The sequence below is a fragment of the Bubalus kerabau genome, chromosome 6 (genome assembly GCF_029407905.1).
Source record: "Bubalus kerabau isolate K-KA32 ecotype Philippines breed swamp buffalo chromosome 6, PCC_UOA_SB_1v2, whole genome shotgun sequence".
Taxonomy (NCBI): Eukaryota; Metazoa; Chordata; class Mammalia; order Artiodactyla; family Bovidae; genus Bubalus; species Bubalus kerabau.
In genome coordinates this window covers 41,312,785-41,328,370 of record NC_073629.1, presented here as the reverse complement: position 1 = coordinate 41,328,370, position 15,586 = coordinate 41,312,785, and the positions used below count along the sequence as shown (strand labels likewise).

Genomic DNA, 15,586 nt, shown 5'->3' with positions numbered 1-15,586 from the left:
TTTTCTCATATGTAAACACATGCAAATTCAGTGTTATGTTTTCAGTAAACCAGAACTCCTTATTTTAAGCAATAGATTTCAGTAGCTTTATCAGTCTTCCATGCATAAACATATTTTCTTAACTGTTTTCTTTTTTTTTTTTTAATACAATCAGGCACTATAAAAGATCCAGACACTAGAGTCATGGAATTGTACTGCTCTTTTCCTTAAAACTGCCACACATTGGGTACAATGTTTGAAGCATAGGCTCTGGAGATGTGGTTGAGGGACTACCAGGGTACCTTTCAGGTTTCCACTAGGTCAGTGTCTTTTTCATAGCAGCACAAAGATGTTATCTGTGTTTAAACCATATGGTATTTGAACTAACAATGTAAAAGCAATGGAGGGAAAAATTGCAGATAGTTTAGTCTCATTCTGAGGTTTTAAGGTTTGAATTATTTCATTTCTTAACACAAAGTTTTGAAAAGAGGTTTTATTAGAATTGACCAAATCTCAAACTGAATAGTTACTGCAGAGGTAATATAGTAGTAATATTATAGGGAGACATAAGGAAATAGTAATATGAAGAAATATTCATGGTTAATAGCAAAAGAAATTAAATTAATAATTCCCCCTCAATAAGTAGGAAACTCACGTTTTCTCCTTTGTCACCCTTGCTGCCTTTTTGTCCCGGTTCACCAATTTCACCCTGAATTTGAAATATTTGAGTTAAAATTTATATCTAATATGCCATACCTGCCATTGTATTATGATCACTATCATCTTATGACTACATTATGTGCTAGCATTTAATGTCACTATTTAAATTGGAAAAGCCTCCTGATCACTCTGCTGTATTGACTAATATTGCTGTCTAGAATTGATAAGCATATAGAAAAACAAAAGTCAACTGAACTCTGAGGAATATTACAGCTGGGATTTTCAATTCACAAAATCAATTTCATCTGAAATAACACCAGTATAAACTGATAATGGAAATACACTGATTTATATAAAAATATAATTACACATTAATCAAAAATCAATCTATTTTTTCTCCTAGTTTTCCAACTGCTAAAGTATAATGCATTATCAGCACACTGGTTAACAAATTTTGTTATATAATTTCACAGTAATGCTAGAAAGTATATTCAATTCAAACACAACACAGCTATACATTTAAAATCAAGATCTTAGAATCTCCACTTACATATTAGTAAAAAATAGAGAAGTACAGGATTATCAAAGATGTATGCAGCTCATTCTTAAATTTTAACCCTACAATATTCAAGACACCGTGGTTAAATGTATACAACTAATTACTCGAACTTCACATTTATCTGAGAAACATTAAAAACAGATAAGAGTTTTTGGCATCTGCTAATTTTTCTCACTACCATTGTTTGTGTCTTGTTTAGATCCCACATACTATTTCACAGGAAAATTCTAATTCTAAGCCCCTAAATTAAAACTTTTGAGCACAAGAAAGCTATATTGAAACTTTGAAAAATATATCTTTAGATTTTATATCTAATCTTAAGAAAGATTATATCTAGGATTTTTGAGAAAAAATTTATTTTTCATGGTATGTACTAACATAAATAAAGAGTACTCACCTTGTCTCCATCTTCTCCAGGGGAGCCAGCAGGCCCCGCAGGCCCGGGGAGACCCACAGGGCCTTGTACTCCATCTCTCCCTGCAGGACCTTGGGGACCTTTTTCTCCCTGCATTGAAAATCCACCAAGTCATTACTTGGCTGTAAGAAACCTATGAATTTGCCACTCATAATTTATAAGTGAAGCTACAAGAGTCATACCCTGGCTTCCATATTTAACAAGGAAACTGTTTTGATTTTCACCCAAAATGCATTTTCTCAGTAGCAAATAATAACATGAAGTATCCCACATTATTTCGTGACTAAGAACACTACCATTGCTAACCATTTATGAATCTCATAAAAAATAATCAACAAAAATAATCAATAGAATTTTCCTTTGAACCACACATTTTCAAATCAAGCATTATATATTAAAAATCAGATGCTTAATGTTTTTGAAAACTGACCCTTTATGTTACTGACCCTTTATGTTGTTCTGTATTGCTATTGAAATACCTGGGCAGTGGCTGGTAGGCCTCAGAAACCATACAATGTATTTGCTCATATGCCCAACTTTATAATATGCTTTATATGTAGATGTTTTTCATTTTTAACAAATGTTTCATGAATTTTTCTAGATTTTGGTATTTCGATTTTCTTGCTTTTGATTCAGAATGAAAAGGTTGTTAGCTTCTTAAAATTTTTTCTTTATCTTTTGACGGTGGCATTATTTTCCTCTTTTAAAATTTAAGTATATTGTATAATTGAAAAAGTAGAGCCTTGGTAATGAAGATGGCAAAAATTCCTTTCCTAAAAGTGAAGACCTCATCAGTTCTGCACAGAGTTATTTTTTGATTGTATTTGGTAGTTCTATCTTTCCTCCTGTTATACAATCTGGGAATCCATATCATTAGTTCCTGCCTTTACATTATCCTGACCCCACTATCTACCCCCTTCCCTGTCCCTTACCACCTCCTTTCCAAGCTTTATCTCTTGAATGTACTTACTTCACTTTATCTCCACCATTAATATCTTATCCCAAAATACTAGTAGCCTTCCTCTGAACTGTTGAAATACCTTCTTCCTATCTCATGTCTATTCTTACTTCCAAACTATTCCCTATGTTGTAACCGAAGAGACAGATAATCTTAACAACATTCTTTAGTTAATTTACTTGTTTACCATTCCTAAGATAAAGAGCAAGCTGCTAGCACAGTCTCCCTATTACCTTGTTTCTACTCCCTTTGCCATTGCTCTGTATTTCAACTCCTCTAGATCTTTTTTTAAACTTGATGACATTTCCTTCCTGTAACTTGGCCTAAGCATGTGTTGTTCATTTGCCTGGAATGCCCCTAGGAGGACCCTCTACTTAGTTAATTCCTCCTCATCTTTTAAATCCCATCATCAATGCCCTGTCCAAGGAAAGGCTCTCACTCCAGCTGAGGTCTTTCTGTCATAATCTGATATATATCAGTACATTTCTTTATGTCATTAACCAGAGTTTGTAATTATACATGTACTTAGTGATTGTTTGATTATTTTCCAATGCTCCATCAGACAATAAACTGTGAGAGAAGAAACTGTTTTTGTATTCCATTGTATCTTCCTGGCCTGTGGCCCACAGTAGCCATTTAAGGAGTATTGAATTAATCTATTGCTTAATGACAAAAATAAATATTTATAAAACAACTTTTACAAGTTTATTACTTTATTGGGTTCCATATGATCTCATTTTTCAAAACTATGTCATAATCATCATTTAATAATATCTCCGTTGTCACACTGGAGACCTTTTATTTCATTCAAATTAAATATTACAATGTCACAAACCTATCTCCACTTATAAAATGTGTTATGCTATTCACAGTGAATGTCACTACTTTTAAAACATCAACTGATTCAGATATTTCTCCCTAATTTGAATTTCCTTCAGAATCTGAACTCCAAAAATTGAATCTATGAGAGTATGTATACATTAAACAGATTAATTCTTATCTGCCTTTATTATAGTACACATAATCACTTGCCAGGAATCACCTGCTGTTTATTTCTTTTGATCCTGGTATGAGTAGAATCAGGGATAACCTTTCAACAGATCTATAACAATCTAAATTTAGATTCTTCATTTTATAACCCTGCAAGATGGTAAATGCCTCCCTATTATGGATATCTTGGCCCATAACCTACAGGACTACCAGAAACATCGCTGATCTCTCCTTAAGCAATGTTTATTTCATTACTTCTACTTCTTCATCAATATTAATAGCTGAATATTACATTAACACTGATAAAATTAGCTAATCATCCCCATGTCCTTTGTTTGACTCTGTGTGAACTTAGCCTTATCCACACCCTCAACGTTTATTCTAATTCACCAAATCCATTCCTTCTGATTCAAAAGCTAATTTATGCATTTATTTTCTAGTTATTAATTAATATTTTGATGAAAACTCTGGTTTACACCCAATGATGATGATGATCCTACAAAGTGAAAGAACTACAATTTCATCTACTCATCACAAAATATAAAGGTATTTTTTTTTTCAGAGATAAGGAAACAAAGGTTTGGAGATGTTAACTTATCCCAAATAATGAACAAAATAAATAACAGAACTGAGCTCCCAGCTCAAATCTTATTGGCTCAAAGCCAGCAACGTTACTTTATTCTGACATCCTTAACTTCCTCACTTTTCATTGATTATTTCTTATTATTTGTTAAGTAGATAAATATAAACTGAAAGTGAACGTGAAGTCATGTCCAACTTTTTGCAACCCCATGGGCTATAGCCTACTGGGCTCCTCTGTCCACGGGATTTTCCAGGCAAGAATACTGGATGGGTTGCCATTTCCTTCTCCAGGGAGATAAATACAACTGCATCACAGTAATAATAATAACCAGAGGCAATGCATTCAATTTTGCTAGTACTCCCACCTCCTGACTCCTTATTCTTCTAGGCTCAGGCTTAAGTGAAATGTTCTGTATGCACTTATTCCACTCCTTTATCATCCACCTTCTTTTTGTCCCCCACTGTAATTACCCTGAAGTCTTGAATGCCCAATGACCAAATCCTGGTCTGTCTTATCGTTTGTTCTCAACTTTGAGTATTCTTGATCACTTACAACATTCAACAAAGGAAACTCTTTTCTCTCTTGGCCTTCATGATAGTGTGCCACTGGATATATTCCATATCACTCACAGACAGTCTCTCTTGCTCTCCCTCTTACTGGGTCCTTTCAGAACTCTCACCATTACAATTTTCTCTAAAGAGTCTAGATCTTTATTCTCTTCCCTCAATACTGCATCAAATGGAGACTCAATAATACAGTTCCTACATCAAACTTATTCTAAATAACTCCCAGATTTGCAATCCTGACATGGATCATTCTCTCTTCAATTATATTTACATGTTCTTGAAACTGAAAATAATGTTTCCTTGTACCTACACCTACTAATGCCTAATCAGTTTATGGTCAATATATTGACTTCACTGTGTTTTGGATCTGCCATCCCCCATTTCTATAGCAGTCTCAGATAGATGTATTATCCACATAGCTTCCTATCTGTAGTCCTTCAATCCAGTACATCCCTAATACAGTTAGTGGGTTTCTTCAATAATCATTCTTTCCATCAAAATATTTCTATCAATGCACTTAGGTAGAAAAAGTTTTAGCTTTCTTTTCTTTACCTGCTTTCCAGCACCTCCTATTCCTCCAAGTTTCTTATCTGGATGATTAATTTGGGGATACAGATTAAGCCAGTTATTGCCAGAGGTCATATGGATATTCATGGCTCTCGTTTTCCATTTTCTCCCTTCCAAGGTGGTTGTTTGGTAGGTAAATAGACCAAGGACTTGCCTTTCACAGATCACTATCTTGTCTTTCTTTCTTTTGGCAAGCCTTAACTTACTGATAGTTATATGACAAATTATAATACAAGTTGTTCAGAGGAGTTAAGAATCAAAATTTATATTTGGGTTTAGGAAGAGGTAAAAGGCTTCATGTAACATCTAAGCCAATGTCTCCATCAGTTTTTACTAAACTTCTGCATGGAGGTTTATGAATTCTTTCACCCCACACTTCTTTAAGAATGTTATGCTAACCATCTTCAATCCTTTATTTATTGTTCTTTAATAAAAGAACAATAGAATGAACATCTTGGACTTTTTTTCATGGTGGGAATGATTGAGAGAGAATGGATGGGCAGAGCATTCTCCTTTCCCTTCCGACCCATACTATCAACTAATACCAAAACCCAGGCCAAATCTTAGCTCTTAAAAAGGCTTTTGATCAATAATTTCTCCTCTACATCACCGAAGTAACTTATTATAACTTTCAATACTTTTCCATATTCTTACATTCATTTCAATATTTCTCTTCATAAATTCTAGGTATTTAACCAAGTTAAAACCCAGAATTCAATTATCTTCAGGGAATTCTGGACTTCTCTAATAAGTATTATGTAGTCTCAATTTACACTTAAAGCAATGCGTATTCTTTTTCTCTGTATACATTTTTCATTGTGCTATGCCAAAATATGAGTGCCCTGGATTTTTGAATGAAAATCAAAAATGTCCTGAATGAGTGAAATGTCCTGAATCTGTGTTTTATATCCCCTTCCAGTGCACAGTATACTATAAAGGTTTTATAGACAAATCTTTAGTTTCTGAGATTGGTTGGAAATTATAGAAATTCTAAGAGGGAGACAAAGAACAATTTTTTATGCTTTTCCATTAACATCTCAGAAAACAATGTCTAAATTTTCTTCAAATGTATTTGAAGCTGGAAATGTATTGCTTTAAAAATTTTTCAGCAATTAAAAATGCTTTTTCTGTCACCCAAAAATTCCACCCACAGGTGATATCATCTTACCCTAATTATTCTAAATGTTTCTAAAAGGTAGTAGATTACAGAAAAACAATCACTGTAATTTGAAAATACTAAAAAAAAAAATCACAAACATTAATGTCAATGGACAATGAAAGCAACATGCTAAATCAGACTGAACTTGCTAAAACTAAGGCCTGAGTGATAAAAAGGTATTTTGAAGATTATAGGCTTAAACTAAATTATCTATGTCAAGACTTACATATACACAAAAGTATTCAAGTCATATTTTTGCTTATGATGGTCAGCAACTTATATATATATTTACTGGGTTTTTGCTTTAACTATGGTGGATGAGAGAATGCTTTAACTTTCTTTTTGGAAAATTGATATGATTAAATCAAAAACAGTAACGAAATTAGGAAAGGAAGCTTGATGATGAAACATAAATCTAATGAATATAATACACTGATTATTTAAATATAAAATTTTTAAACAGTAGATATAAGATAAAATAATTGACCAGATATTTTCCACCTCTTTCACTGTAGATCAAAACATAAATTACATAAAAAAGGGCAGCCACTTCCTATGTGTTTCACTTACAGACTCTGAAAGTGATTGGAAATGAAGTTGTATATTGGAAATGAAGTATAGTTTTGTATAGGAGTGAAAAGTGCTCATTTTTCTAACTCTATGCTGTAAACTATAGTTTTAATCAAAAGTCCAATTTTAAAAGGACTTTTAAAAGGAGCAAAATCAGAAGCTTTTACATTAATAATATCCAATTCCCTCACAGGCATTAGGGCTTCATAAAGTGTGGAAAATGTCATCTTACTTAATTGAATTTGAAGTTTTCTGTATTATAAATACAAAAAGAAGTATGTTTACATGGCAGGCACATACGCAGAAAGAATGCAGTGGAGTATGAAGAGCTAATATCCTTGAATAAAAAGTAATAACTTGTGCAGGTGGCAGTATAATATATTTCCTCCTTGAAATTACTTACTGGAGCACCTTTCTCTCCAGCTGGACCAGGGGGACCCTGGGGTCCTGGCCGCCCTGGCAAACCAATTGGGCCAGCTGTTCCTGCTGATCCACGTTCTCCTGGTGAGCCCTAATATAGGGGGAAAGGTATTTTGTTATTAAAGATGGAAAAAGAGATACTTAAGAATCACTATTCAGTATTGACATCTTATAGTTTGTATAACATAAAAGTCACTTTCAGATAATTTTAAAATCTCAGAATAATACTCACAATTTAAAAGATTAAATTCTAGCCCCAATATTAAGCACAGATATTAAAGTTAAGAAATACTGATAAGAAGAAAACTATTTCAAAATAATATATCTTTAACATTTTACAGACATTTTCTTTTTCATTTAAGTGTTCATAATGGTTCACAATGCTTTATAAGACATAAATGCAACAGTACCTTACTATACAATTTTCTCCCTGTATTATCATGAATTGCAGGTTACACTGTCTAAGACCACCATTTTCAAAATGATTTCTGTACTTCACCTTAAACTCGCTCAATCACAATTTCTAAGTCTTAAAAATAAGTTCAGAAATTGTTATTGCATTAATGTACAAATATAATGTTTTACATAATAAAGTTTAATAATCACTATCCCAGAGTTTGGACTTTTTCCAAGAAAATAAGTCCTTAAATTTATCTTAGAGTCCTATAGGGATCATTTGGTTTTATTATGAACACTAGACAGATAATTCACATTTGAGTAGATATGCCCATTTGAATTTCAAAATAGATGCCATATGCTTTAAGTTATTTTGCTTTAAGAATACTTAATATGTAAAATTTTAGAAAGTGTGGATACTGCCTTCATGGTAATTATCTTATGAAAAATTTTTAAAAAGTGTTATTTAAAGCAAAAAAAAAAGGAAATGCAAACATAGATCTACTAAGTCATATAAAGCTCAAAGTTAACCCTTTACCATCTTCAATTTTATTTAATGAAAGATAACAAAAATAATGTCTTTGGATTAAATTCCTAGATGTGTGGCTAAGTTATAATTTATTCTTTTAATTCAGGAGGAACTAAATGTGAAATATTAGAAAATATGATTTTTAGCAGATTCCCTTAATAATTAAGAAGTCTAGAAAATATCATCATTTTAAAACTCAAATGTTTTTAAAAGCTGGAAAATGCAGTACTTTCACATTTTTAACTAATATTATTCTGCCTATGTAATTAGAAATAATTTTATTTTACAAATATGAATTACTGACTTTGTTATATTTTTATTAGCTAGGACACTAATTACATATGAACATAAAAACAGTGATAATGACAACAACTTGTGTTAACATAGTACTTTACAATTTAAAAGTCAGTTTAACATTCATTTGTCACTTTACTCCCAGAAAGATTCTGTGGAGCTTTTGGTGCAGCTGTAGAATTTTCCCAACCCAGGAATCAAACCGGGGTCTGCTTGCACTGCAGGCAGATTCTTTACCAACTTAACTATCAGGGAAGCCCAGGAATAGAATAGCAGTCTTAAAAAATGAAGAACATAAGAAGTTAAGTGTCCTTCCCATAATCAGGGAACTAGTCAAGAGCAACCCTGACCAAGGACTCTTCCCTGGGCTTTACTTCACAAAGCCACCCATTGCTTCTCGGAAATGAAGACATTAACAACTCTCAGGGGCTATCGAATTGGAATTTCTCTAAATGTAGCACCTATTCCATTTTATTGAACTATTCCTTGATTGCAGAGGATTACAAACTATTTCTGTCTTATAATATACATCACCCTGCTTATTTAACTTACATGCAGAGTACATCATGCGAAATGTCAGGCTGGATGAAGCGCAAGCTGGAATCAAGATTGCAGGGAGAAATATCAATAACCTCAGATATGCAGATGACACCACCCTTCTGGCAGAAACTGAAGAAGAACTAAAGAGCCTCTTGATGAAAGTGAAAGAGGAGAGTGAAAAAGTTGGCTTAAAGCTCAACATTCATAAAACTAAGACCATGGCATCTGGTTTCATCACTTCATGTCAAATAGATGGGGAAACAATGGAAACAGTGAGAGACTTTTTGGGGGAGAGGCTCCAAAATCACTGCAGATGGTGGTTGCAGCCATGAAATTAAAAGACACTTGCTCCTTGGAAGAAAAGCTATGACCAACCTAGATAGCGTGTTAAAAAGCAGATACATTACTTTGCCAGCAAAGGTCTGTCTAGTCAAGCTCTGGTTGTTCCAGTAGTCATGTATGGATGTGAAACTTGGACTGTAAAGAAAGCTGAGCACCGAAGAATTGATGCTTTGAACTGTAGTGTTGGAGAAGACTCTTGAGAGTCCCTTGGACTGCAAGGAGATCCAACCAGTCCATTCTAAAGGAGAATGGACTGAATATCCATTGGAAGGACTGATGCTAAAGCTGAAACTCCAATACTTTGGCCACCTGGCGTGAAGAACTGACCCACTGGAAAAGACCCTGATGCTGGGAAAGATCGAAGGCAGGAGGAGGAGACGACAGAGGATGAGATAGTTGGATGCTATCACCAATTCAATGGACATGAGTTTGAGTAAGCTCCTGAAGTTCGAAAATGGACAGGGAAGCCTGGTGTGTTGCAATCCATGGGGTGGCAAAGAGTCAGACACAACCGAGCGACTGAACTAAACAGAACTGAACTGACAAGACTATTTATTATGTAATTTCTTGACATTTTTTTGGCTACATACACAAGCTACATTGAGTACTTTTTTTATTTTGTGAGGTATCTGAAAATTAAAGCAATTAAAATGAATAGAAATGATACAAATTTTAGATTATTGGGAACAACTTAAGAGTAACACTAGAAAACTAATGTTGTCTCATTTTCTTTAAGACTAACTGGACCACTGTTATGGTTGTTTTATTATAGGATATTTTAAACTTAGGAGATAGAAATCATTTGAGAAACTTCACCAAAAGTATAGTTAAAAAATCATGGAATTTGAACTTGATATAAACAAGTTACATTTTTGAGTTATAAGTATACATTTTAAAAACAAACTCAGGAATTGCTGTGCAGATGGATAATAATTAATCAAGTTATGTGAAAATTTTATTTTTATCAATCACATTAATCAAACATGAAAGAAAAACAATTGCAAAGGTAAATTTTATTTAGTATTTTTTTAAATAAAAAGCATCTGCCCTCTGTCAAAATGTTATTTTTAATTTAATAATATTAAAATATTTTATGTAAAAGAGTCAACCACAAGCAGTGTGACTGTTAACCAGGTGGCAAGACTTTGGGTGAATGATACCAGAGGCCAGTGCAGAAAATAAAAAGGAGAATCGTCTGAGTACATTTAACAGGTACAGTCCTAAAAGTGAAAGGAATGCAAAGATCAGTCTTATAAGTGACAGAGACGTCACAGAGGAAAAGTGGAGGAAGAGGAGAAGGGTAGGGGAGATAATAAAATGAACAATGTGCGACAGAGAAAGGAGCAGGAAGACAAGGAGAAAAAGAAGAGCAAGGACACTGAAATTGAGAGAAACACAAAGGTGTGCCCTGAATTACAGAAAAGAGAGGAATAAAAATGTCAGCAATGAAAGTAGTCTTTTTTGGTAAAAGTGTAAACAGAAAGGTCACAAGTGGCAAAGTAGTAAATAATCAGCCTGCCATTGTAGGAGATGTAAGAGATGCGGGTTTGATCCTTAGGTTGTGAAGATCCCCTGGAGGAGGAAATGGCAACCCACACTCCAGAATTCTTGCCTGGAGAATCCCATGGACAGAGGAGCCTCGTGGGCTACAGTCCATGGGGTCAGAGTCAGATGCAACTGAGCACACACACACACACACACACAAACAGAAGACAATATACGTGTGACTAGAGTGATTCTTTTTCATTCCAAGAAAACACTGTCATCCTTAAAGATTAGTCTTTACTTATCTGAAAATCTAATTTCTTGAGGATCAATGTGCATATAAGGTGGCTGTATTGCATTTTTAACATTTTACCTATAAAATCTCACATAAGCATTATTACCTATTAGAGTTATCAATCTAAACTAAGTATCCAATTTAAGTGCTGGGATATTTCATTTGCAATTGATGATACAAATTGTAAAGAGATACATTTTAACTTCTCAGGCCATGAAATCTTTCTCTTTGATCCTGTTTTTAAATTTAAATCACAGCTTTTCAAAGACTACCTGAGGAAGACATCACTTTAAACTGTGTTGAGATTGACAGCTATGAGACCAAAATGATAAAAAAAGAGATTCACTAGAAAGCAGATGTGTATTTTAAGAGAATTTATTATTTTCCAACTAATGACCCTACTACACACTTACTGGATTAAGTACTTTACATGTGCAATATAATTTAACTCCTGTGCAACTTATTTCCCAGGTAAAGGCCATAAGGCTCAGGGTCTCACTCATGTGCCCTGTTTCAGTTTCTTCCTGCAATACAGAGTACTTCATAGTGGTGAAGAAAAAATTCCTAATTGCTTGTACCACTATAATTCACGCATATTATGCTAAACTTTAATAAGTATAAGAAATAGAGGCCAATTAAAGCCACTTGTACCAGAATAAGTTCATGTCGGTTGAATACTTTCTAAAATGAGAAAGAATTAATGGCAATGCTTATTGCCTTTGTCAAAATAGTTATTCAGTTCATTTGAACTGTGCTATATAAAACTCAATAGAATTTTTGCCCTTTGTCACTATTGCTTATCATTTTATTTTAATTTTTACAATGAAGAATTATTGTTAGTTTTGAGAACTATTTAACACATGTGACAAAATAGGACTTTTTCATTACCTTCCAGCTCTGATTTTCTCTTTCTTATATGTAGAAATATGTGAAATCAGTGAAAGAGGAGAGTGAAAAAGCTGGCTTAAAAGTCAACATTCAAAAAACTAAGATCATGGCATCCAGTTCCATCACTTCATGGCAAATCGAAGGGGACAAAATGAAAGCAATGACAGATTTTATTTTGTTGGGCTCCAAAGTAACTATGGGCAGTAACTGCAGTCATGAAATTAAAAGATGCTTGCTGCTTGGAAGGAAAGCTATGACAAACCTAGACAGCATATTAAAAAGCAAAGACATCACTTTGATGAAAAAGGTCCATAGCCAAAGCTATGGTTTTTCCAGTAGTCAAGAACGAATGTGAGAGTTGGACCATAAAGAAGGCTGAGTGCTGAAGAATTGATGGCTTCAAACTGTGGTGGTGGGGAAGACTCTTGAGAGTCCCTTGGACTGCAAGGAGATCAAACCAATCAATCCTAAAGGAAACCGGCCCTGAATATTCACTGGAAAGACCGATGCTGAAGCTGAAGTTCCAATACTTTGGTCACCTGATGTGAAGAGCTGACTCACTGGAAAAGACCCTCATATTGAGAAAGATTGAAGGCAAAAGGAGAAGAGGGTGGTAGAGGATGAGATGGTTAGATAGTATCACTGACACAATGGACATGAATTTGAGCAAACTCCACGAGAGAGTGAGGTACAGGGAAGCCTAGCATGCTGCAATCCTTGGGGTCAAAAAGAGTTAGACAAGACTTAGCAACTGAACAACAACAAATATACAGAAGTCTAAATAGTTTGAGTTCTTGCATTTTTTGAGAACATATTTATCCTTTATTTTCTCAGAAAAATATTAATATAATCACACTCAAGAAATTTTGTTTTACTTTACATTATAGATTGTTATGTGAAAATTGTTTCTATGTGAAAATACTAAATCTCTCATTATCCCTCTAAGACGATGCGCCCATTTATACATCTGATTGTTTGGTCTTATTTATCTTCTACTTTGGACAGTCCTTGGTCTTTTCCTGTACTGTTAAAATTCCAACCACTCTTTATGCTCAGGATGACAACCTCCTCTCTCCAAAGTTGTATTATTCTGAGAATTTAAATCATGAGACATCATTCTAAAAATTCCTTACACAGTTACCATTGTACCCTGGGTTTTCTACTATTATTTTCTGAAGGCATTAATACAGCATTTGTAACTGAATTTTGTCCTGTAAATACTCATGATTTGATTTCATCATGAATATTTCCGAAGCTTAAAATAATAACTGTATTACATAATTATAAATAATAATATACTTAAGAACATAATTACACAATTAGATATATGCACTGGTCTTTTATAAATTATGGATATGTTAAAAAATTTATTTTCTAAATAAACTCATGGGTAGTCAGTAGAAATTTACTAAATTTGCAGATGAATATCAATTGAATATATACTTTCCACAGAGGATGTGGTATATAATTGAGAAATATGTATTATCTTAACAAGACACATTATAATTGACACATGAAAATAACTCACAGCTTTTACTTAAGAAAAGAATGCTTGTTAATTTTATAGTGAAGTATATTTAATATCCAAAAATAATCAAATAAATATTTTCACATATATCAAGCAGAGAAACAATGCTAATTTGAATCATTGATAATATGTATAGTTGGTAGATATAATATACTATCTTTATTGCAAACTTAACTATTTTAATTACTCCCTGAAGCATTCCTAATATTAAATTTCAGATTGCCATCTTGCTTGTGAAACCTGCATTAAGATTAACAATAAAAACACTTTGCTTCCTTGAAGTTAAAAAAAATTGCTTACAATCTTGTCACAGCTCATTAACTATGAAACAGTGGATTAAAACAAGAAGAGACATTTCCAATGAATATTTTTGCCCTAAGGTACAATTGCAATTTCTTTCCCATTAGTTATTTCAAACATACTATGTCTAGATATTTTTGATAACAGCATATTCTGCAATGATTTTATATTACATATCTATAAATGGAAAAGTGAAAATCTCTGATGATGCCTACTGATTAAACACATGCTATTACAAAGTTACAGATCTTATTTAAATATTCCCAGGTCAGTTTTTAAAAGAGTAAGTCTTATGAATCCTTTAATCCCAGTTGAATCACTTATGAAAGTTCATTAAAAATGAAAATTTAAACCCACTATCAAAAAGAGAACCATTTACACATTTAACAAAAATATAGAGAGACTGTACTCTCTTGTGACTCAGATAGGATACAAAATGTATTATGGCAGGTATCAGCCCTTAAGAAACTCACAGTGTAAATGCAATTTTTCCATAAAGTGTAGACATTTACAGCTACAGAATTTATTGCATTGCTCTATAACTGGCTATAGTGAAGAACAGAGGGCTTTATATTTGTCAGATAAATGAACAATTACATCTAAGAGGAATACTTTGAGTTTAAGCATAGTTTAAATGGATAATGATAGTCTCCCAAAGGTAACAGTTTTGCTTGTTTTTTATATTGATCTACAGCCCTTCAAGTTCTGACTGGCACATAGCAAGCCCTAAGTAATGGTGTCAACTGTGTATGTGATCTTTTCCTTTTTAGCACTGAAACCACTGGTTTTCCCAGCTTGAACAAACTGATTAACTTCTATTTGGCTCAATTTTCTCCCAATAAAATGGAAACAACAATAAATTGCCCTCTTTTTTTTTCTAGTATTAATGTATTGATACATCTAAAGTCTGTCTTAAACTTGGAATGCAACAGATGTTGGAGTACTGTACATGAACAGCTTTAATCCAAAAGTAGATATGCAATCTCAAATGATTGTAGAAGTGAAATTTTATAAAAGAGAAAATTAAGATAAAAATTGATATGCAATATATCTAAGACCACACCGTTAAGAGCAGAACTTTTCCCACAAAATAGTATTTTTAATCGTAATTTAACTTTTTGTTTACGTACTCAACAATATAGCAGTGATACTGTCCCATCAAAACTGCTTAACTAGAGAGAAAAAGAGGCTACAAGCTATAAAAATATTTCCTCAATTTAAATTGCAATGGACACAAGATAAATTAAAAGCTTCCCAGACGGCACTAGTGGCAACCAACCCCTGGGCCAATGCAGGACACTTAAGAGACGCGGGTTCCATCTCTGGGTAGGAAAGATCCCCTGGAGAAGGAAATGGCAACCCACTCCACTATTTCTGCCTGGAATATCCCATGGACAGAGGAGCTGGCAGGCTCCATAGGGTCACAGAGCCAGACACAACTGAAGTGTGTTACACAACAGCAAAGGTGTGTAAGGAATTACAAAAATTATGATGGCCATAATATCATTAAGTATATTCTGTTATTTTAATACTACATAGCAAGCACTAACTGAAGATTGGACA

The 15,586-nt window shown here is 33.5% G+C and overlaps 1 protein-coding gene across 1 annotated transcript in view; it reads right to left on the bottom strand.

The window, feature by feature from the left end:
• COL11A1 (collagen type XI alpha 1 chain) overlaps positions 1-15,586 on the bottom strand; it is a 225,048-nt gene that overhangs the window by 53,654 nt on the left and 155,808 nt on the right. Inside the window, exons 42-44 of the mRNA XM_055584945.1 lie at positions 7,410-7,517; positions 1,596-1,703; positions 635-688 (exon numbers count right to left, since the gene is read on the bottom strand). Coding sequence (XP_055440920.1) covers positions 635-688; positions 1,596-1,703; positions 7,410-7,517 — 270 coding nt within the window. The remainder of the gene's footprint in view (positions 1-634; positions 689-1,595; positions 1,704-7,409; positions 7,518-15,586) is intronic.